The 25,943-nt window shown below is 38.9% G+C and overlaps 1 protein-coding gene across 1 annotated transcript in view; it reads right to left on the minus strand.

Moving 5' to 3' along the window:
- COL25A1 (collagen type XXV alpha 1 chain) overlaps positions 1-25,943 on the minus strand; it is a 323,498-nt gene that overhangs the window by 142,368 nt on the left and 155,187 nt on the right. The window contains exons 3-5 of the mRNA XM_054383078.1: positions 9,097-9,141; positions 7,061-7,068; positions 5,176-5,202 (exon numbers count right to left, since the gene is read on the minus strand). Coding sequence (XP_054239053.1) covers positions 5,176-5,202; positions 7,061-7,068; positions 9,097-9,141 — 80 coding nt within the window. The remainder of the gene's footprint in view (positions 1-5,175; positions 5,203-7,060; positions 7,069-9,096; positions 9,142-25,943) is intronic.

Consider the following 25,943-nt stretch of genomic DNA (forward strand, 5'->3'; position numbering starts at 1 on the left):
TTTGCATTTTATGTGTATTTGAAAACAAAAGAAAATAAAACCTGAAATAGTTACCAATGCTTCACTACCAAACCTGAAACTTATTGAAAAAATTTTGCTGGTATAGGTTTAAGACATGACTTTGGTTAAATGACAAAAATTAAAGGTGGTATGGGAAGACATCTTCTGAGAAAAAGAAATGCTGTAGAGCAAGAACCTTCTATAGGATCACCAAGCCAAATCCTCAGGGTAAGGTTAGGAAAAGACATAGCCACTCTGTGAGCCTAGACATTTGTATTTTACTACAACTGTGGAAAAGAGGAGAGCTGACCAGCTACTGGAATACTACAGCTGTCTCAGAAATGCTTAATACTGCCACAGGCTGTGCTTAATCACAGATGAGAAACACTGTCTTTGGCCATTTCTTCTCTTTTGATTATTCCAATTATATTTGTTTTATAGCAACTGAGCTGCCATAGCATCTGAGGTTGAAAACCTAGCACGTGCCACTTATTGCACATTTGCATACATAGTCTCAGTCTAACTGGAGAACCAGCAAAAAATGAAACGTGAAGTACTGTCAGTGGCAAAGCCACACAGCAGGACAGTAAAAAGCCTTTATCCAATTTCTCATAACAGTAGTCTTCATGCTCTTACACCCCAGGCCTATTTCTTCAACCTCAAACACTGCCATTCTCTGTTCTACCTGTAATTCCCTTTACCTTTAGTAATACAGGAACAGAGAGTAGACTGAGGGGGGATTAGATCCTTCTTACAGGAACCAGAAATTCCTTACATATTGGGGTAACAGTTTGTCTTATGGTATATTGAGACACATTTTTATATGTGCAAAAATCTGGTGTGATGACATCTTCTAAGCTAGAAAGAAGACTAAATAATTGAAATTCTCTACTTGTTGTCTTAAGTTTTGCCAGTTTATTTTAAACATTCAGAGGTAAAGTCCTTCAAAAGACAATTTTCTCTTGTCATTTAATGTAAAGGATCTGTATTTCAGATTTGAGTACATTATATTTTACAGTTAAAGGAGAACAATCTCCAGTTTAGACACATCCTTTTCTGCAAGAGATGAATCTGCCTGCTTTTCTTGAAGAAGAAACAAGGATGTTAGAAGCAATGGGATTTAATGCAAGGCATATGATCACCTGGAGCAGCCATAAAAGCTCCTAAAAAATCTTGTAAATGCAGCAGATGCCCTGCAGACTAACATGGGAAGATGTAAAAGAAATTTCCCCAATCTCCTCTTTAAGGAGCAAAGCTCAATGGGTATCTTCATATTCTGAATCTTCCTTCTGAAGATACTGCAGCTTTGCCACCATATATGCAACAACTTCCAGGATGATTTACCTGGAGGTTGAGCTTGATCTGTATCCCAATTTAGTTAAAGAAGTAGGGCAAATTTGCTCAAGCTATTTCAGTTTTCCAACATAAAAGAGTAAATAACTTCTACCCACTCAACCAGCTTCTGAGATTCCAAGTTCTAGCATTATTTCTGAAGTGACTTTGCCATACAGATTCTGTGCCAAAAATATCTGTGTTCTCAGGTTCTAGTTTTGTGCCCTCTTTTTTCTGTTTTTGTGGGGGTTTTTTGTTTGTTTGGTTGGGGTTTTTTTTGTTTCTTTTGTTTGTTTGTTTTATTTAAGATGATGTGATAGCCTGCTTGAATTTTAAACTCAAGTTGAAAGAGTGACAACTCTGAATTTGGTCACTGTCTGTCATATAAAGCTGTTAATGAGTTTAAAAAGGAGCTGTGACAGTGTACATTTTTTATAGTATTCATGGTGTCTTACACAATAACCAACTAATCATGGTTTTCTAAACCCGTTAATGACTGTGGTAGTCACTACCAGTAAGTCCAGCTTATGTTCTTCACTTTTGATACCACATCTTTCCAGAATGTAGATTTTTCACAGTAATTCCTTTTACTGCTGTTTCTTAAGGTACCTTCAAAATTAGAATGAACACAGACACTGAAAACTTAAATTTTGAAAAACACAGCCACTAGCTTTGGTGAATCTGCAACATTATGATTTGGTCTATTGAGCAGAAGAGGTTTTAGGTTATATGTGGCAGATACACCTCACTATCCTCACAAAATATCCTATAAAATCCAATAAAGATTAAAGCAATAAGGTTTCTGCAGGTTTTAAATGGGACTCCAGAGAACTAACTTTAAACACTAATAGCCTTTTCATAGAGTTCTACAGGGCTGCATAAGTACTTCTAAACTGCATTGCATTTGTTGTTACATATTTCACATTCAAAGCAGGAGGACATGGCTATGATTGAAACAGCCAGACAAGTGATGACTTTCAAAAATCAAAGCCAAATTCTATTCTGAGTCATTTTCTAACAGGAAAAAGTGTTCAGTGGGTGCCAAGGACTACTGAAGGCAGCAGGAATGGCTGCATGCACACACAGAAATATATTCAGACTAAACTTTATCCATGACAATTACAGAATCACAGAAAACATCTGGTTGGAAGAGACCTCAAAGATCATCCAGGCCAACCTTAAACCCAGTTTAGGGTCAGTCCTAAATCATGTCCCTAAACACCAGGTCCACATGTTGCTTTAAAGCACCTCTAGGGACGGCGAGTCCACTGCTGCCCTGGGCATACCACTCCAATGTCTGATAATCCTCTCTGTGAAGAAATACATCCTAGCATCCAGCCTGAACCTCCCCTGGCACAGCTTGAAACCATTTCTTCTAGTCTTGTCGCTTGCCACCAAGGAGAAGAGGCTGGCCCCCTCCTCACTCCAACCTCTCTTCAGGTGTTTTTAGAGAGCCATGTGGTCTCCCCTCAGCCTCCTCTTCTCCAGACTGAAAAACCTCAGCTGCCTCAGACACTCCTCATACTCCATGTGCTCCAGGCCCTTCATGAGCCTTGTTGCCCTTCCCTGGACATGTTCCAGAACCCCAATGTCCTTCTTGTAGTGAGGGGCCCAGAACCTAACACAGTACTCCATGAATACCAATATCAATCCCAGCAATTCCACTGACGTGGCTTCCAAGAACCTTTATTGTCTTCAGATCCCATAACAAACCTCTTCTAGAAGGGCAGCTGGACTAGGACAAAGGACATTTTCAAACTGTCCCCATGCAGCCTTCAAAACCTGCATAGGTCTATCATGAATACATTTCACTCATTTTCTCAACTTACACTTCAGACCAAGAAATTAAATCTATTTTCTGTGCTGTGTACAATATAAACTTTACCTTGTGCATTATGTTCATTAACCAGAATGAGGAACACTAAAGATAGCTGTCACCTAAGAGCCTAAGCATCTTTTTTTCTCTTTTAAATCCCAGTCTTGCTATACAGAGCTCACAGCTGGATGATGATAATAAAAGGGGGTTTAGAAGGCTTTTTACTCCATCTTCTCCTCCACACACTTGTGGAGGAGCTCAGCTACACATATTAAGCACTCTAAGTGAAATCAGAATGTGAACTCTGAAAACTGATAATGGTTTCAGTATAGCCAAGCAAGTTTCTTGATGCTGATGACCAATTCCTCACCAGATGATTTCCAACTACTTGTAATAGTAAAGACAGACATTAGATGATGTTTCACTGGTAGATGATGTTTCACCAGTAACATTTCTCAGAAAGTCTTCAACTACAGAAGATGCCCAGAGAAAAGCAGACAACTGGGTTGATAAAAAGCAACATGGGCAGCAGGTCAAGGGAGGTGGTTCTGTCACACTACTCCACTCTGGGGAGACCTTACATGGCATAGTGTGTCCAACTCTGGAGTCCTCAGCAAAAGAAGGACATGGACCTGTTGGAGCAGCCACAAAAATGATCAGAGGGCTGGAGCACCTGTCCTACGATGGCAGGCTGGGTGAGTTGGGCTTGTTCAGTCTCAAGAAGAAGAAAAGGCTCCAGGGAGACATTATTAGGGGTTTCCAAGATATACAGGAGGCTTACAAGAAAGGTGGAGAATTTTTTTTTTTTATCAGGGCTGGTGGTAACAGCACAAGGGGCAAGAATTTTAAACTAAAGGAAGATAGGTTTAGATCAGATATCAGGAAGAAATTTTTTACAATGAGAGTGATGAGGCACTGGAACAAGTTGCCCAGAGAAATTATGGACGTCCCATTCTTGGAGGTGACCAAGGTCAGTTTGGATAGGTCTTTGAGCAAGCTGTGATTAGTGGCAGGGGGTCAGACTACATGATCTTGAAAGTCCTTTCTAGACCAAACCATTCAGAGATCCTACAAAATTTTCCTCTGTGTGTTCAAGGTATGCATTTTATATCTACTAATAGAAACATTTTTACAGCTCATTGAACAATTAGTCATCCCTCATCTGAAATACACAGACAAGTCAGGATGGAAGAGACTAGACTATAAAGTAAGCTGAGATCATTACCCTACCTTAGCAGTCACTATGTTGTTCATATGGATTGTCACTGAAATGCACCCACGTACACATTTTGTAACTTGAGCTTCTAATGCACACATGATAGCAGGCATATACTACTTCCCTTAAATGAGTCACTGCAGTGAGCTTGCCTGACTACTTGACAGAAATATACTACTAATAGGTTTTAGGAAGATGCATTATTTCATATATTTTTTTTTTCAGGCAATAAACCTAAAAGAGATGAATAGAACTTGGCAGAAAAATGAATTACATTCATTATCAGAAAATTACTCTGTGATAGGCAGTGCAGCCAACTGCAAGGACCCCTGTAATAGCATTTTACTTTGCTCAAAATGCATTTAATGAAGTAGCAAAGAGAAACAGGATAGAATTAAAAGAAGGAACTTAGAGATTCCGTATGACAACTGTAGAGCTTTCTAATATAGAAAACTGAGATGCAGTATCTCACTAAAGAATGCTTTTAAGTCAGAGTAAAGAATTAATTTTGTATGCAAGAATACAGAGACTCAACACAAAATATGCAAAATATGTATAATGTCAATCAGTGCATTGCATTTATGCATTGTAATACACACGGGCTCTTTCCAAAAACTTCTCAAAAGTGTTTTGCTTTGGTTTTACAGGAAAGTCCTACATTTTATAGGCATCTGAGAGACAGAGCAGGAGTGAGGGGAGGGGGGGTGCTGGAGGAAAGTCTTTTTGACATTAAGAAAGGAAATCCAAAACACAACAACACGATTTTAGAGTTCTATTGTATATATACTATGATAAATATAGGATGAGTTACCGGATAGCCATTTCTCCCTGGTAGACCCTGGTTGAATGAGATGAAATGGTATGACACACATTAACAACACAGTCATGACATACAATGTAACAAACATGCAGAGCACGTTACTAACAAACTAGAATTTGCATATCGATTGATTCTGGATATGTGACGATACTAACAAACCGATAAACATGAATTTGGGACTACACGGTGAAGAAGAGCCCATGGCAATGCAAATTATGCTTTAATTAGTCCTCTAATTAAAAGGCTGCTGGCTACTTTTGATGCTCACTGAAATTCCTTTTGTTGTGAAGAGAATTATCCATGTAGACTAAAGGGCAATTTGTGGTTAAAAGCAAAAAATACTTAATGGTTAGGCAATAAAGTTTTTGATATGTAGGCTACCACTAGAACATAGGTGTCAAAAAGGAAATTTGGGAATGCTATAGCAAACCATAAAAAAAAAAATTTTGAAAGCCTCAGCCTTTGACTGTTATTACATGTGGCACTCAGTAGCCATATACAGGGAAAATAAACAGCACACTGCAGCACCCTTTGAAAACATAACATGATTCCAAGCAGGGCTGAGCGAGATACACAAACATTTGCTATTTAAAAGAAGATGATTACCACAGTCTCTCAGGTGAAAACAGTAAGTTTCCAACACTTGCCCCTAGCCAGACTGTGTCTATGGAACTAAAAAAGGGAATTAGGAACAAAAAGTACATTTTTATTTGCCTCTTAGTAACTGAAACCTTTACTGTCTCTAAGTTTCAAATACGAAACTTAGAATTTTAAGTCAGATGCTTCTTAAAATGATTCAGTTTGGGGAGCTATTTCAGGATTGAGTTAATACTGCCACAACTGAGACTTTTTAATGGACCTGTACTAAAACAGTGGGGAGCTGAAGTCAAAGACTTTCATAATGAGGCACATAGTGAACTCTTGCCATGTTGCCTTGCTACAGGAAAATCGCTTGTATGGTGATTTATGGTTGCTCTCAGTGCTTCATGGGAAGACTGCAAAAGAAATTGGGGAAGCCAGTCTTCCTTTCAAATAAACAGCACCATTATGCATTAAGCCTGGCTTCTCATTGTTAAATGAAAATATTAAATGATGCCTGGTTAAAAGAATTTGCCACTAGGAACCGCTGAGCAAATGGTCAAAATCTATCAAGGATAAGTAGTAAAACTGCTCAGGCTACACAGCTAACAACAAAATTACTAGGTCACAGCATTAATTTAATATATTAATTCACTATTCACATACATGTGTGTAGCATTGAAGAGACAGATAATCTGGTTCTGAAAATATTGTGGAAATATTGTATTAAATGCTTTTTAAATGTTAAAAAAAAGGTATCTGCAAATATTGTAAGAGAAATACTGTTTCAGTGGCTGCTCTTTTACACAATATGGTGCACATGAACGGCATGACAAATACAAAAGTTTGAGATACTTGTGTTTAGTCCTGTTCAAGTCAGGAATACAGAACAAAGCAAACAAAATTCAAGCAAACAGAGGAAGTTACCACCCAGCCAGACACAGAGTGACCGAGTCAACACTTAAAGATCACACATTTTTACACTGCAGTAAAATATCTGTTCTTGAATCATAAGCAAAATGAACATAATGTACTTACATGGAATTGTGATCCAAACTGCTATCTGGAGTGCTGAATACAAAGTTTTATTGTTTCAGAGATTTATCTCTTCCTTAAGGAACTTTCTGGTTAAATTATTCAGCTCCAAGATAATTAGTGAGTGATTACACTGTATAAGGATAAATATCAAGATTCCCTCCTGATCATCCATGATCATTTTATCATGGTGATAGCTTAACAGGATCTAACAGATTTCTCCCTGATTTTGGAAGAACCAACAATGTGTCACTGTACTTACAGGAGGTCCTGTGGGGCAGGGGAGAAGAAAAGAGGGTAAAAAAAAAAAAAGAGAGAAAAAAAGAATACGTAAACTTATGAAGTTATTAAAGACACACATGTACAAAGCCAAGCAAGCACAAGGCCTCAGGGCTGCAAGTGAGCAACACTGCTAATACACTGGACACATTTTCCCACTCAAGTACTCTTTAGGTTTGGTGGTGCAACTTGTAAATGTGTTTAATGCCTAAATGCATGCACTTACCTTACCAACTCTTCAATTATAGTCATGCAATCTTATGCAATTTGCTTCTCCATCCATTTCCATGCAGTTTCATGCAGGTCAAAAAATACCAGCCATGGACTAAAGTTCATTTTGTCAGACTCCACTGAAGCATATGTAACCACATCACCAGCTCCAATTAGCCACGTGGTGGCATTTGATCACAGCTTGGCTATGAAATTGCACTAAGTACCCTTGGCATCTCCTCAAGACCAGCATCTTCCAGCCTTGCACCTTTGCCTATGAGGGGAGGTTTCAGTGGCCACCTGACAGTTCTGAACTTTCTTTTCATCACCTTCCTTTCTCAAGGCACACATATAAAAGGCTCCCCATTAAAATGACTCACTTTGTGAAGTGATATTTGCACATTTTTTCAATTATTTAGACTCAAAGACTTTTGTATAGAAGTTCTTGGAAACATTATCCAAGGGCCACAAATCAAATCTACTATTTTGGTCTTATTAAGTTGAGCAGCTGCAGCTCCCCAATCAATGGCATTTCATTAAGCTTTTATGCCTTTAATTTCTGAATAAAGTGAAGTGCAAAAGGAGTATAAAACAGCAGCAGCTGTACTTTGAGATTGCTTTTAATATTGACAGTCTTTAGGTTTTAACAAAGCAATTTTATTGTCCAGCAACTAAGGTAATTTCATTATCCTGGTAAACATTCTTAAGCAGCATGTTAAGGTATAGGTCTGTTTTTAAATAAGAGATCAATTTACTTTATTAATAATTTAATATGTGTTTATTTGAGGTGTAAAATGACTCAACAAGCATCCTTTTGTAAGGCAATCTTCAACCACAGAATTTCCTTCTGTACCATAGCATTTTTCTCTGAAGTAGCTAGCCAAGCTTGGATGGAAACACCAAGGTGATTTGTATTAACCTCTGGCAGGGCTTGGTTTCAGTTTTGTGATGCAGAAAGACATAAAAATAGTTTTAAAGATCCAGATAAATGATCATTTACAGAGATAAGAAAGGCTACAGAAGATTTACAGAGATTAAGTTGATTGGAAGATTTTCCTAACTGGCAGATTAGTTGAGACAAGGAGAATAGAAATGCTCATTTTCTTCTGCACTGTTTCCAGAAAGTTCATCTTTATGAAAAACTCAGCCCTGCAAGGTAATCAACCGTTTCTGTGAAGGTCAGCTGGAAGATGTGCTCAGCATCTCACAACATTGTCTCAACTGAAATTTCAAGCTCCACTCTCAACAGTAACCTCCATGGGAAAGGGTAGCAAACCAACAAAAGTTTTTCTTATTTCTTTAAGAACTTAATTGCTACTCATTTCTAGCAAACAACAGTTTCTCTTACAGAGTAGTCTACTTATCACATTATTTCTCTGAGTACTGACATTCTTAACATAAGGAATTTTATGCCCTTCTTTATTTCCTTATGAAACTGTTCGCCTCAAACCACCGGGACCTGATGCAACCCTGTCAGAGTACTGCAACTACTGACTTACATAGAGTTATTCTAACTTGCATAAATGTGAGAAGATACCAGAAAGGTTTGACAATTACCAATGTGTTACCAATGGTACCACGTCAAACATTATAAAGTGTCCCTAAAAATTAATGATGCTTAAGACTACAAAACTATCTGGAAGGCCACCAGGTACATGCCAAGGGTCACAACTTTTTACCAGAGAAGTTTTAAACACTCTTTCAGAGCACATAATTAACACAACTAAAAGTGAAGGCATGCTTGGGTATGCATTCTTATGAAAACAGAGACATCAAATAACAAAGGACCACAAGAAATAGAAAACTTACCAGTCTCTCCTCTTCTGCCCCGCTTACCTCTTTTCCCTGGAGGACCTAAAAAGAAGATGGTGGGTTGTAACTTTTATTCTTGAAATTATAGGTTGAATATCGTTTGTGCTCGGATGTGAGAGCATTAAACAGATGCATTGTATGAAGTCTCTAGACTTTGGCTGAGCAGGAGCAAAAGATAAGTAGAATAAGATTTAGGAAGTTCAAGATAAAATTGACAGCTACATTACGCACAATAGGCTCTCAGAAAAAAGGCTGGGAGAAACTTTAGAGGTTATCCAGTTCATCCTTCTCTCTCAAGGAAAGTTAACCACATCTAAATTATTACTGCAGCTTCCACAGGCATTTTTTCATCAGTATTTCACCGTTCTGACAAGTGGAACATTTTTCTTTATGTCTAACTTGGTGCACTGAAGCCCATCAATTCTTGTGCTTTCCACTACAAACCCCAGAGAAGAAATTGTTCCTTCTCTCTCAGCGCAGTCTTTTTATTCCTTAGAATTGTTGCACCATTCCTTAAACCATCTTCTTAAACCAAACTTATCACAGGACAGTAAATTTCATTCAGTTATTTCTGTATTAAGCCCAAAGATTAGTTTTGATTTGTAACAGCAAATCCTCTAGAAAATGCGTTCAGCCTCTATCTGAAAACATCCAAGAGGTGAAGAAATCATCGCCTGGTCCATCATGCCCCAAACACTAACAGCAGTGTATGTGTTGTTAGACACTAAGGTGCTTTGCTCCCAGTTTATATCTGCTAGCTGTAATACAGGGGTTTAGTTCCTGTGTGCTTTTTGCTAAGGCAACCTTTACTGCTCACTGTCCTTTCTCCACTAACATTTACATAATATAGTCAGTGCCTGCTGCCACTCCTAAAGAAAAAATAGAACCATTTTGTCCCTCATTCCTGTACTCTCCTTTCTAAACTGCAGACATCAGGAAGACATTCCTGCTCTCTTCTTAGTGACCCTGACATATTGTTCCTGAAAATGAAAGCACACTTGCACAGCTCCTTGTATGGCTTGGATAGGCAGCAGATGTGGTGGTGACTCAGAGTCCTAAAATGCTGCTGCTCTGAAGAAAGAGACACAGGTGGGACTCTCGAAGCTGCTAAAAAGAGGCAAGCACATGGGTGGAATTTCTGCACAAGGATCACAAGTACCTCACCATTTGTAATAGATATTAGGTGCACAGGTAGTTTGGGGCAAATAGTTAAGCACCTGTCCTATTTTAAAGAACAATAAGATTTTACAAATTTTAACTACCATCCTATGGCTTTTTAAAGGCATATGAATGCCAAATCTTACTTTTGCATTATATACTTGCAGCAATCTGGCTTCAAAGACCAAGGCACTTAAAAGCAACATTTGTGATACAACTGTAATGCATTTATTTGCTAGGGAAATAGAAGGATGTTGGTTTAAAAAAAAATGGGAAAAAAAATAGGAGTAGCTCTTGCCTTGAAAGTTGAGAGGTTTACTCCTATCAGAATATTATAAAACTCACTCCAATCCCCTTTTTTTGCTCTGTTCTAATAATTACAGTAGTGACATAATGATTAAGGGAGGAGAGACTGAGGGAGCTGGGTCTCTAATCTGGAGAGGAGAAGTCTGAGGGGTGACCTGATTCATGTTTATATATATGCAAACAGTGAGTGCCAAGAGGATGGAGCCAGGCTCTGCTTGGTGATGCCCAATGACAGGACAAGGGGCAATGGGTGGAAGTTCCATCTAAACATGAGGAAAAATTTTTTCACTGTGAGGGTGATGGAACACTGGAACAGGCTGCCCAGGGGGGTTGCAGAGTCTCCCTCTCTGGAGATATTCAAGACCTGCCTGGATGTGTTCCTGTGATCTGGTACAGGGGATCCTGCTCTGGCAGAGGGGTTGGACTGGATAATCTTTTGAGGTCCCTTCCAGCCCCTAACATTCTGTGATACTGTGATAATGCAACACAAGTTTAAGAGACCTGAAGAAGAAGAAGAAGACATGGCATAGATACAGAAGAAGAATGGCATAGAATATTCATAATCAACAGCATATTTAACAAGACAAGAATATTTTGTTATTATATGCTGAAAATTAACAAAAATGTCACTTCAGTGTGTAGAACCTTGCAACTTCCTCCTGAAACACTCCAGCCTCTACAAGAAGTATCTATGGAAACTTCTTAAACAGATAGGGGCATGTCACAACACATAGTCAGTTTTCTACATATTTTTCTGGGTTGTGGGGTTTTTGATGTGTTTTGGTTGGGTGGGTGGGTTTTGTTTTGTAGTTTTTTGTTGTTTTGTAGTGTTTTGTTGTTGTTCTGGGGTTTTTTGACTCCTCCAGCTAGCACTGAAACTTGTTAAAGTCCCTGTGCATGCACATACCCCTGCTGTATCCTCAGCATAAGTTTCCTGGGCGATCCCCAAGCTCACAGCACAGCCGTGAAGCAATTTAGGCTGATCACGAAAAAGGATATGAAGTGAAAACTTATAAGGCTCTTCAGCAGGTAATAACACATCTTTCAGCATAGAGCAATAAAATATTCCCATGCCATTATTTAATTAAATTCTAGCAACACTCTATGAGTGCACACGCACACAAATATTACTAACTACTTTGTGTTTGAGAGAAGAACACAACTTTGAAACTAAAAAACTTCAGCTAGAGACCAGCAAAAGGCATCAAAACCACAGAAAATCCTAAAAGTAACTTCAAGCTATGAATTTTATGAAGGAATTAGGTTTGTCTATCAAATCATATTTCCAGAGAGCAGCAATTTGGCAATTTAGTAGCTGTGTTTAGTGATGGTAAAGAAGGTGTTCCAGTCTGTTTCCATCTTCTGACATCAAGTTTTGATCCCTTCTAAGCCTCTGTTCTGAGATTACTAGATTTAGAGGTGTCAGTCACCAGAAAAGTGTTTAGCATTATTATTACTTTTCCAAAGTAACTATGACACTGAAGCTAGAAAAGTTGCTCTGGATGTATGCCAGTATTAATGAAATTTTACCACTGCTCCTGACCTTTGGCTCATCAGGCCAGCAGTATTTAAGAGCTACAGATGTGAATTATTTCTCCCTCTCAATAAAAGTTGTTTTTTTTTTTTTTTTATTTCTGCTTTACTTGAGGCTCTGTCTAGGTGGTGGCATTTGCAAACCTCCTAAAAACTGTGAGATAAGAGCTTACATTTTGCAAACTTCTGCTGGGTTTTGGGGACCATTTGAGGAAATTATTTCTATATATTTATCTATGCATTCTTTTTTCAGCAATACAAGCCAATCCATCTTATACAGTTAATCACAGATGGTTCCATGCTAACGCTGACATTTAAGGTCATCACTAGATAACCTACTACTTCAGGAAGTATGCAAGCCTTCATGTGTGCCTGAGCAAGCTGCTTTCTTTAAATCTTAACTGCTAACATCATCTGTTGCTCCAAAACTTCCCAGCTATCAAAACCCTGTGCATTTTGCTATAAATACTGATTTTCCATCTGTCTATAGTTTTATAACTATGCAGTAACTGGAGGATTTGGTGTAGACTCATTGCAGCAGAAGGAGCAGTGAATAAAGTTATACTAAACACAATGTCAGCTTACAAGTCCAGAGATTTTTACAGCTTGCACAAACTACACAACATATGACACAACCATTCTGAACCTTCTTGCCTGGGGTAAAAAATCCCTCTAGAGCAGTATCAGAAATGCCTATGCTGAATGAAATGTATTTCAGTTTATTTAAAAAGCAGTTTGTTTTGAACATCTGTTGATATTAAAAATATAAAACACCAAAAGAAAAATAAACTCAATGGAGTGAGCTGATTTAATAAAGATTAATGATAGTGATCAATAAGCAAAAGTTTGCCAATATATTGTTTTCCTAACCTCCCTCCATTTAACTACCGATAAGGAGGAAGAGTCAAATGCTAGATAATCAGCTGGGTCTCATTTTAATTTACATTAAAATATTTGGAATTATTTTATTCTTCCAAAAATATCTAATTTTTATTATGAACAGAAAAGGATTTTTTTTTATTCATGTGTCAAAAAAGTTAATGCTGTTGAATGTCTACAAAGGGAATTCTGAAAATTAAAACTGGAGGGATTATATTTCCAAATACTAAGTCAGTTACTTCTCTGACTTTAATCTTCTCAAGCACTACCTGTTAGCTGCTCAAAAGGTTTTTCTTTCTTACTTACTGTAAGAAACTGGCAAGAAAACAAAACAAAACAAAAACACAATGAGAAAAAAATCCTCTGACCCCCCCCACACACACACAACCAGCTTCAGACAGGTAACAGCTTTAGAATTCAACACTTGGTATTTTAACTGAAATACGAGTAATATAAGATGGCGAATCAATAACGAGGCTGCAACAAATTATTTCTGCCCCCTCTCCCAAATTCTTTCAGTTAAACCTCTCAAATCTTCTGCATCATTGAAGTGGCTACCAAAGCAGTGACCATGTGTGAACAACAACATCACTATTAACAGGTTTTCCAAGACGTTTTCCAAAACACTAAGCACAACCTTGGTGGCATTCACCTGCCAGCAATGGCTATCCTAATCTTTGCACCCTGAAATCCTACATTATAGCAATCCAGCAATAATTAGTACCAACAGACTATGGTCAGATCATTGCTGTGCTCTTGGAGAAACTGCTTCAATATGCCTAATTTCTTTTAAATAAATTAATAATTTGTCCTCTATATGCACAGCAGCACCAGAGGTCTGTGGCAGATCCATAATTTTTATATTGCTAAATAGGAGAATTTCTTCATAGAGGAAATCAGATTTCTGTTGCATGTGTTCCACTGTATGTCTTGTCATGTGTCAAAAAAAGTCATTTAAATCAGTCACACACCTTAGAGGGTGGCAGCCAGTATGCCATCTTCACACTAGGGAAAGACTCTGCTATGTACTTCAGCTTTAATAGACAACAGGAAGTATCTTCATTTAACAGTTAGGAACACCACAAATCTTCAATTTAAATTGATGTATATTTCAAATCAGACACAACAGATGGAAAATACTCTTCAAATTTTACTATTGCATTTTGTGAATATAAGGAAAACCTTTTTCACCTTGAGGGTGACAAAACACTGGAAAGAGCTGTCCAGAGAGGTTGTGTAGTCTCTTTCTCTGGAGACCTTCAAAATCCACCTGGATGCCTTCCTGTGTGACCTACTCTGGGTGATCCTGCTCTGGCAGAGGCGTTGGACTAGATGATCTTCCAAGGTCTCTTCCAACCCCTAATATTTTGTGATTCTGTGTGATTTTTCCAGTGTTTGGGCTTGAATCATACATGCAACTATGATATCATTAATTTATTAAAGACATAAAAATGTGAAGATTATGTATATTGTTCACACAGACAGCAAAAGCAAGATTTCCTTCAGTTCTACTTTCTAACAAAGAACATTCCAAAAGTGTGAAAAGGCTGTCCTTGCTCAAAGAGAAAAAGGGATTGACCTATCAAAAGCCTAAAATATGAGCAGTGGTTTTGTTCTCTGAGATGCATTTTTAGCTGTAGAAGAAATAATTCACACTGTAATGATGCATATTTATGAGGCACTGGAAAAAACTGGCTCAGGCTTTTAGTTGGTATGAATCAGAGATGATGGCTAAATCATACTGCCTCACACTAACCAAGGACTTAAAAAACAGAGGAATATTCAACATGCAATGTGCTTACATTAGGTTATGCCTCTATAATTTTCTCTTAATCTTCTAAATACTATACTGTTAGGTAGAAGATAGATTCAGTCATCAAGTGCTTGAAACTGGGAGAGGAACTCAGACCATAATAACCAGATCTGTCAAAAAAATCCATATATTTGTCTTCAGAATGAAGGGTGGTACCAGACCATTGTTATGTTGGCACTACCTGTATTCTTTTATTTATTGATGTTTTTACAGCAAACAAATTTTACTTTTCAAAGCAGCAGGTTGAAGGGGAAAAAAAGTGTGTGTGTGGGAAACCCCACATTCGGTAGATGAGACCTAAAGATGAGATCTAGGAAGTCAAGCTTGTCCTAATTTTGGAAGGAAGTACAGAGGCATCATCAAGTCCAAGTAAAAGGATTTATCCTTCTCAGGTTATACCAAACTCCAACATGTACTCACAGGTTTGAGTAAGAGCTCCCACACAAAACCAGTGCACACAACCTAAGGATAACTGAAGAGTTCAGAATTGCTTCCAGTTTGACTGATGCAGAAGACGTTGCTCACCCATTGCTTGACACACAGGGAGATATTTATTGCTAAAGGTAATGAGAATTCCATGCATACATGAAAAGAAGAATATTCTACTGGCCATTTTGAAGGACATACATTTCATATGTAGTTTACAGCAACATAATATTTTGCCTAAGTCAGGATAAATTAATTGGTCCAATTACATTCTCGGAGAAAATCCTGAACAACTTTGCTGAAATCAGTATAATTATTTTAGTAGCATCAGGCATAAAACTGACAGCCTTGCTGAAATTATGTGATTAAGGTGTCTAGAAGTTAGCTGAACCAAGCCACCCCACCCAAGCTATCCTTTCTAGTTCATCTGTAACACTGGAAAATGTTGGTTGCATTTCGAGCCCCATCACCCTGCTTTGTCAATGGATTCAAACCTTTCCTTTCCACTTCCAGACTACAACCCAGCTACCATCATTTAATCCCATTCTCCATCTCTCCTTGTCAAACAAACTCAGAAAGAGCTTGCAGTACCACATTGCTCACAGGGAGAGGACAGCTTCCACAGCAAACTGACATCTGTCTTACAGCTGTAGGAGCACAAAGTGACAGCAAGGCAGGTAGGCAGCAAGGCAGGTAGGCAGCAGAGCAGCAGCCATGGACACTTCCTCCTGCATAACGTGTGCCCTGATCAGCATGGTGACTCCAGTTAATGCTGTGTGATTAACTGCTCTGTCCTACTAGCCTTTTCCTGTTAGAACGGTCAGCAACTGCAGCAAACACTACAGAAACATCCCAAAAGGATGAACTCTTGTCTGATGGATGTCTGGGGATCGTGGGATTTGGCAGACACACCCATGGTCCTTTCTCATGGTCTTTCTCTTTGGTCTGCCACCAAATCCAGCCCAAGCAGGGAAGAACGGGAAGCTTTATATATCTCTGAAGCTGAGCACGTTCATATAAACACTGCATGGATCCATTCCAGTCTGCTTCATCAGCTTTTTTTGCCCTTCCCTCTTTTCTCAGCTTTTTTTAGCTCACACAACACTTGGACTCTAATTTCCTCCCACTCTGCATAATCATCCCACCTGGCATATCAGTCTTCTGCTTTGTACCTTGGTGTGTCTGGGACAGCCTGCCTGAATTTCCTACCTCATAAAATGATCTACCTCATTTTGATGCTCAGCTGGATAAATAACATTCATTGTTTCACACACAGTACATCAGCTCTTTGGCTCACCATGAAACATCATTGCATTGCAGGGCTTGGATACGTGTCAGAGGCTATTATGCAACTTGGCTGAGGAAATGCCAAAATCAGCCTCTCTGATCCACAGCAATGAAACCTGACCTCCCTAAGTCAGGTTATTTGTATTTCTTCTGTGCATGCCACATGCCATCTCATTAGAGGCATCTAACCTGGCATCATTTCACTAGTAACAGACACTAAGACATACACCTGTATATTCTCTCTTTATCTCTGGTAGTTAAACATGCTTGAAGCACAAAACAAACTCCCTGCCAAAAGATCTAATGTAATTCAGTTTTAAAATTCTGAATTAATTCTTTAACCATCATAGCATCTACTCCTTTCCCCCTTAAGCTTGTAAAACAGTTGGTGTGAGAAACAATGTCTGACAAGCTTCACTATGGAAAACATACTTCAAGAAGCTTTTGTTTCTTTTTGACAGTGTAAGTTTATTGTCCTGTGAAATCACAGATGTCTCCTACATTATTATGGGACTGAGAAATTTACATTCCTTACCCATCTTTTTGATACCATTGTGCTAAAATAGCACACACGTCGTTAAGATGTTCTCCTGTCTCCATTGTAAGGTGAACATATCCTTTTTCTTCAGTCTCTCCATCTGAATTTTCTCCATATCATAAATCATAGCCAGCACTACCTTTCCCTAAGCTTTCTCTGGTTCTACAGTGGGTCTTTTAGCATAAGGCTGAAACATTTCATGCTTTGTCCACAGTCCTGAGCTCTCACTCCAGTAGATCTTGTAGAGGAGGAACACTAACTCATGTCCAGCAAAGCTGCTCCGTACCAGGAATCAGAAGCTGGTGAAGAACAGTCTGACATAGCCTTTCCTGCACAGCCTGACGAGAAGCATCTCTCAGCTCTAAGGTTCCCAAGCACTTTCCCGAGACCAAGTCCTCCTTCCAAGAACTGTCTGCACTCAATATTTATTGTCATAATTTCTCTAAAGACACCTCACTTTAAATATGCACAGTTCACTCTGCTTCATCTTTACCCCTAAGAATACACTGTCTCAAAATGAAATCAAAGGCAAAAATATCTTAAGCAAGACTTAGTGTCTTCAACCATAAAGTAAAACATAAGCTTTGTCAAGCAAAAAGTAGATAAAACTCTTGGGTGTGGGTAACCACTGGACACCCTTTCTTGTTTTCCATCTGACCTAAGATGTCAAAAGATATTTTCCCTCTGCAACAGCTGCAGCAGAGAGTTCACAGCAATCCTGGGTTCTGAGCATTTCCTAAACACTGCATAACATCCACTTCTCTCTCCATTTATCTACTCTGCTTGCAGATACACTTTCCTGTCATGAACATACCTCACCTTGTTTTGTCCTGTTCAGACCCGGGCTCTGTGTTTGAAATTGGGTTTTCTGTCTCCAACCCACAGATATTTCAGTGGGTTGAAGATGCCTGAGAGCTTTGCAAATGTTGCTGGTGCTGCTCCCTGGGGCTAGAGGCTTGAGTGCTTAAGGGCTAATTCCCCTTTTAGTAGCTCTGCTGGCTCCCAGCCCAAGCTGAAGACTGGGCTCATTAAACACTACGTGAAACATCAGGTACACATATCTTCTCTTAATGCCACAATATAAGGTGGGTTTATCTACTTTATACAGATAATTGACCTGACTAACACTGGCAATAGACACCAGACCAAATTGTTCTGTCTATAAATCCTTGCCCCACCAGTTTGGCTTTTTCTCTCCCTTGTTTGTTTCATTATTGTTGTTTTCATGTCCTTTATGAGTGACCAGTGTTCCAGCAAAAATGGCACCATTAGCCTACCTAACAGACCCACAGGATATTTTGCACTATCCTCATGTGTGCTAGCACTTTGTCTGTGTCCTTTGACCCAGCTACAGTTTTGGAAGTGCTTTCACTGACCTGTGCATTTATGTATCAGAAACTTTTACCAAATCACAGGAGCCTTGTGATGCATTACAGTACCCCAGTTTAATTATACTGACATTTTCTCATTCACTCTTTTCCATTTAGTAGTAGGAGGATTGGGATAGGAAAGACTTCTGCTTATGTGACCTCATTTTACATGACTTAAAAATGCAGAATGCATGGGTTCTTGAACTGTGCATGTTTCACAAGCTGCTGCATCATCAAAGTACTATGGCAGAACACATGTAACATGGTATTTAACACACTGTCAGAGGTGAAGGTAAATATTTATAAGGCAACCAACAAAATTAGTCACCTCAGATCACAGCTTTTGTATCCACCCAGAATTATTACCTACCATGCTAAAGCAGTTTAAAATAGATCCTAGTAGCCTGGGCTGAAACAGTTTGCTGGCTCTTACAGACTAAATTTTAGTGGTGAGGCTGGTAAACTATTTTAATGAACATAAAACACTTCAAGCACACACAGCAGTCTTTGCAAACACAGAAATAGCTGCTATCACCTGGCTGACAAATATTGCTGAGGGACAGCTGAAGTATGTAGGGATAGCTATTCTGTACTAGCAAGGCACGAAAGTCTTCTCATCATTTCAACTTGCCATTCCATTGTATTATTATCATGGCATATCAATAGTTGGCCCTATGATGCAAAAAGCATGTGTCATATTGAGAAATACCACTTAAGCTTCATTTAACTTGTTTGGATACTCATCTAGATGAAATAAGAAACAAAGTATCAGAATTAAATTATTCTTTGCCTCAGTAGAATTTGAATTACCTTCAAGAACAGAATTAGACACTTTTTGAGGGCATGTAGACATATTGGATTGATAAGTGACTACACCATACAGCTCTAGCTGTATAAAAGCAAAAGCTTCAGAATCAAAAGTCCTTAAAACCGAATCCTGCATCCGTCTTTAAGAATCATAGAATTATTTTGGTTGGAAAAGACCTCTAAGACTGAGTCCAACTGTTGACCTAACAGTACCATGGCCATTATACCAAAGTGCCATGTCTACACATTTTTTTAACACCTTCAGGGATGGTGATGCCACCACCTCCCCAGGCAGCCTGTTCCAATGCCTGACCACTCTTTTAGTAAAGAAATTTTTCCTAATATCCAACCTAAACCTCCCTTCTCAAAGTTCTGCCATCATGGAAGACAGGAACATGGCAAACAATACCATAACAGCTGAAAAGCATGACATCGTCTTTCTCAAGTGCAATACTTTGAACATGATAACTCCCTGTCAGAGAAACTGAAATGATTCCTAAGATTAGGTCAGTCTTCTACTATCTGCACACTAACAGAGACTACAAATCAGGACTGCAGCATTTCATGTAGTGCTGTTGAGAAACAGAGAGTTTTCCATGTCAGTTAATGCACTCTCCCAGCCCTGTAAATGGCAGGTATCCCTCCATGCAGTAGGCACTGTGCAGACATCCATCCTAGCTGTGACTTTCATATCACTTGTGTCAATATGAGTAATTTTTCACTTAAGCACATGGTCTTGCATGTACATGGAAGATTTTGGTCATTCATTTATCTGAAGGTTCACTCTGACCTGAAAAAACTCATGACCTCAAAGCTTCCTCAAGCAACCAAAGGTTCCCAAATCTTTCCTGAGGAAAAGAAGACAACTCTCCCAGATCACAGTGGGATAAACACAGGCTTAGATGTGTGGACCACAATAGCACTGAAACCCCCACAGCATGTTAGAATCAAAATGGCCTTTTCTATTTCCACCAGAACTTTATATCAATTTATTTCATCTGCTATAGAATCACAGAAAACATCCATTTGGAAGAGACCTGAAAGATCATCCAGTCCAATCCTCAACCCAGCACTAAAGGGTCAACCATGTCCCTAAGTACCAGAACCACACACTGCTTAAACAACTCTAGGGATGGTGACTCCACCACTGCCCTGGGCAGACCATTCCAATGTTTGAGAACACTCTCTATGAAGAAATATTTCCTAATACCCTGGCTGAACCTCCCCGGCACAGCCTGTCGTTTGCCACCAAAGAGAAGAGGCTGGCTCCTCCTCACTCCAACCTCCCTTCAGGTAGTTGTAGAGAGCAGCATGGTCTCCCCTCAGCCTCTTCTTCTCCAAACTGAACAACTCCAGCTCTCTCATGTGCCTTCATGAGCCTCTCTGCCCTTCTCTGAATATGCTCCAGCACCTCAGTGTCCCTCTTGTAGTAAGGGCCCCAGAACGGAACACAGTACCCAAGGTGTGGCCTCACCAGTGCTGAGTACAGGGAGATGATCACCTGTCCCTGCTGGCCACTGTGTGTTTCTAATACAAGCCAGGATGCCATTGGCTTTCTTGGCTGCCTGGGCGCTGCCAACTCATATTCAGTCAACTGTCAACCAATACACCCAGGTCCCTCTCTGAATCACAGCTTTCTAACCACACATCTCAAAGTCTGTAGCTTACCATGGGGCTATTGTGACCCAGATGTGATCTGGCATAGTTTCCTACCAAGTTCCTCACCTTCTATTTCCTTTGCATTTCATAGAAATTATTTTTTTCTTTTGCTTTTTCAAAAGCATCATTTCTCCTTGCTGGCCATATGGCTCTCAGCTTCCAGGCCCAGTACAAGAGCAACTAGGTGCAACAGTTGGAGAAAAGTCTTGTTTAAGCACCCACACTCTGACTAGACAACACCCTGAGTACTCTTGGGAGATGTAACACAGGCTGTTGGTTTTGCTTTGGAGCAGCTGGAATAACTCACCTTAGTGCAAACATGGTCTCTGTGAAGCATATGAAAATGATTATTCCAAGGCTTCTAACTTTGTGAAATTAGAGTGTCATCTCTTCCTCCCAGATGACAATAGTATATAATCATACAAACCTGATAAAAAATACCAGCCAAGGTTAAATCTCTAATCTTTCACTCCAAATTACGTCTATGTGAGATTTTATTAACAAAGAACAGGTAAAGCCAGAATGTATCTCCTTTCACTTTCATTCTTAAACATCTGGCACTGTTCAAAAGGAAACACCAACAGACTGTACATAATTTTTGGCATAAAAATAAGCCACTGAAAATCGAGTCTCACAATGGTAAGGGAGAGGCAATGCTAATATGTCAGCTACTCACAATGGTTATCATGGCCACTCATGTTATTTTCTCTGGTGGCAGTGAAAGTAAAATTATCTAGTGATCAATGATTCTGATTATCCTGAATGCTCATCATAGATTGGGAGTTTTGGTACAATTTTCCACAAGCACCTCTTTAGATGAATACAGGTGCTTTTGAAAACCTCATTTGAAGCGTTTTCAGACAGATTTTTCACTTTAAACACCACAAATTACTCTGAAGATGAAGTATGACAAATTTCATTTTTCACACTGGTCTGTTACAGCACCTACAGAACCAGGCATTTCTTGGAAAGACAACTACCTTTTAAAATAGATTTAACCCAGTTTTTAAAGTGTGACAAGGTGAGCAATATCACTTCAGACTTTGAGAAGGCAAAAACTGTTATTATTTTATGTACTATAGATATGATACTGAGGTAGATGTCATATGACCAAAGAGCAAGATGTTTCTTAATCTGCATTAGAAATCAACCTGCAAAAGCAAATGGCTTAACAAATATATCTGATTACAAGATGTAGCTGAACCAAATACATATTTAAGTGACCACAGTCTCCTTCAGTTTTAGTGCTTTTTGTAAACCTGCAGTGATCTACTTTAATCTATTTATAAGCTACACAATTCCCCCCCTTTTCTGGTTTCTCTTCTCAGCTCAAAAATAAGCCTAAAATCCAAAGTCTTGACACAAACAAGTAAAATTTCCATCACAATCTGCCATATCTCTTTCATTCTAATCTTAAAATTTTCTCCTGCAGAGTCACTGAATAGCCTTTCTATGTTTTTTTTAAAATGTGGAACATCAACACCATATTCAGTTAAAACTGTACAACACAAATGAAACAAATATTTAATATCCTATCCTATCTCCACTTACATTGTGGAGTCCAGGTGTCTCCTCTTACTACAGACTTGATCCACGTGCTTAACTTTTAAGCCGTGATTGACAAGACTTTCGTGATTATGATGACAGATTAAAGTGTTCATTGAATTTAGAGGGGTTTTATTTCAGTTGTGACAGTAGTGTGCTGGGAGACAATGAAATACAATACCACAGGATTAAAGGCAGCACATAACTAGTCAAGCACTGGTACTGCAATCATCTTGGTCTGACCCACACATGCTGATCACCCATTTAAACATAAAACCCTACCCTGAGCAGGGCATATTCCTTTCAAAGTCTTACTCACGTGCCTCCTCTTGTTTCTAACATAATAAATATATCATCTGACGAGGAGCTTAGTGACAGCTGCATAAGTTTGTTCTAATTACAAAAAATAATAACTGGCTTTAAAAGGTGCTGCACCAAAGCAGCACAATTATTGCCTGTAAGCAAAACTAAATAAATAAGAAGAGTGCCAGGACTGCTTTAATTACAAACTACAAATGCCAGTTTCTTATGGGTAATCTATAAAAACATTAAGTTGGACACAACTGTGTCAAGATATTTAGTCTGAATTAACACAGGAGGGACATGACTGTGAAAGAACAAAAATAATAAAAAGGAAGTAACTTGTTTGCTTTGCTTTACATCTTACAGCTACCTTTGAACTTTTGCAGTGGCTCTGGTTCCTATGAAGACAGATATTGAGCCTGACAGACAACAGTAAAATATTTTTATTATCCTGGGCTACATCCTGATCCTTAGTACTGATTTCAAACAGCGTACTTACCTGAAAAAATAGTCTTCAAAGAAAGTACAAGCTCCCATGCTTTAAACACTCTCATGAGAGTACACTCATGAAATGTAGCTGTGTGTCTTTGACTCACTGGACATTACTTCGAGTTGAAATGCAAGTGTATTGGATAATGACAATTAAAAAAGACTTCTGCAGATGACAAAACAACCAGGACTTGGACTGCTCTTGCTACACAAACCTCTTGCATAATTCAAGAGGACAAGCAAAGCAAATAGTACTAGGTCAGGGTTGGAGCAAGATTAAAGAATTAATGGATGAAAGTTTGTTATACAACAACAGTGACTTGTTTCACTGTAGGTTTCCAATTATTTCTGAACTGCCAAAAATTGTCTAATATAAATGTAAAGCTTAGTACATGCCCCTCATATGGAGAGCTTGCAGAAACCAGCACAAGAGAATGGATGTTCTCAGCTGCTTCTGTGACCAGCTGTACCTTCAGTAGCTTGGAAACCATCCAATGCTGTAACTTTGTCAGTCATCTGTAACCCCATGTTGAACTTAAAGAACTTAATCCACTCTATTATTGCCTTTTCACAGGTGGAACCTGTGCCCTTTTCTTTTATCAAGGTCTTTCTCGTGACATAATAGAGACTCCAAAAATCTAATGACTCTTCACATTAGTTTATATAGATCATCCTTTATCCACACAAACAAAATGGACTAGCAGTACAAACAAGTTAAAAAACGCTATCTTGAGCAAAGCACATGGAATTGATCTATCATTTTAGACAGCCAGACACGCAAATATACATTGAGTCAAACACACACGCAAAAGAGCTTTCTACTTTAAGGTAACTCCACAGGGTCTTATCAGCTTTGACAGAGGCAAATCTTCCCCTGAAGCTACAGAGCTTTTCCTTGAGTAAGTGCTGAATTTAAATCAAAGCATCTTGAGATTTGTCTTGGTCTCAAAGAAAAAAAAAAAAAAAAAAGTAATGGATATTCTTCATAATATACTCCACAAATAGCTGTCCTCTAGGATACAATAGTTTATGCTTGTTAGTAAGAGTTAAAGATCCTTACATACCAGAATTACACACTGGTTATATATAACCTGTTATTGTTTATGTTTGGAAGTTAGCTGCAGCATTAACTCACAGCATTTTCACAGGGTGAAATAAAGACATAAACAATGTTTTTTACGTGCCTACTACAAGCACAGAGTCAAAGCTAATTACAGTTGATTAACCTGACTGACTTAAGAACCAATTTTTCAGCAGCAGCCTACTTCTCTAATTGTGTCCATGCATGACAGGAGGGGTATGCATGTAAGCCAGTTTCAAAAGAAACACACCTCACTGAACAGGGCAACCTGCTTTGGCCTTCCATATGCAAAAGAGGTGTAGCTTTTCACAAACAGTAGGTAGTAATAACCTTTGGAGTGAAATGGCAATAATGGAGAACAAGCTTGGAAACAGCAAGGTCTTGGCTTTTTTTCCAAGTCCAGCTGCAAGGAGCCTGGTATGCTCCATATGAGCTATTGAAATTTTGGCTTTGAGCATCACCATGTATTCTTCAGGGAACTGATGATAACAGAAGGCTATTCCTTGTACAGATGTCTGAGAAAGAGTTATCATTTTTACCCTGCCATATTCAAGGTGTCACAAATGGAATAACACCCTTTTTTGAAAACATCTTTCTTAATGAAACTGGACAGCATGGTTTAGCATTGCCTCAGAAGAATGGGATGTTGAAAAGCACCAGGCTCTGTATTACACCTAAAATGCTATCCAGAGTTAATAAATTTTATGGTGCTGTGCCTAACTATCCTGCAAGCAGGATGTACAGCAAGTCAAACATTAGCACTTTGTTATGACTAAGTGTTGCATTTTACCAAAGCAGGAAAAAGCTATATTCACAATATAACACAAAGGTATATTCCCAGAACCACAGAGCAGCAGGGTTTGGAATGGATCTCAGAAGATTATCTGGTCCAGCTTTTCTGCAAAGCAGGTTCCCCCAGAGCAGGTTGCACAGGATTACATCTAGGTGAGTTTTGAATATCTCCAGAGAAGGAGGCTCCACAACCGGTCTGGGCAGGCTGTTCCAGTGCTCATCACTCACGTTGTAAAGTTTTTCTCTATGTTCAGACAGAAGATTTTGACTTACAGTTTGTGCCTTATCCTGTCACTGGGCACCACTGAAAAGAGTCTTGCCTCATCCTTTTGACACTCACTGTTTATGTATTGATCAGCATTGATAAGATCTCCTCTCAGCCTTCTCTTCTCCAGTGTAAGGAGCCCCAGGTCTCTCAGCCTTTCCTTGTACGAGAGATGATCCAGCCCCCTCTTCATCTTCGTAGCCCTCCACTGGACTCTTTCCAGTAGTTTCTTGTTTCTCTTGAACTGGAGAGCACAGAACTAGCTTCATAACTGCCCATCAAGGCTAATCATTAATAAAAGAATCTTTTAAGTTTTTATCTAAACTTCAAGACATCTTCCTACCCACTTAGAGTTACACTGTCCCAGCAAAGGACACAGACCTGCCAAAACGTGTCCCAGCATTCTTTTTATGAAAACATGTGTGCAGAGTTCTCAGGCAAAAAGGGGAAAAAAGTGTGCAATTATGCTTGGATCCCAAAACCAGTGATATGAACTCATACGTTCCTGAACAAAATACTAACTTGGCAACAACATTTGGAAAGAGTTATAGCTTGCATATAAACCTACTTGGCAAACCAGACAGCAGGGTGTT

Source organism: Indicator indicator, chromosome 8, assembly GCF_027791375.1.
Source record: "Indicator indicator isolate 239-I01 chromosome 8, UM_Iind_1.1, whole genome shotgun sequence".
Classification (NCBI taxonomy): domain Eukaryota; kingdom Metazoa; phylum Chordata; class Aves; order Piciformes; family Indicatoridae; genus Indicator; species Indicator indicator.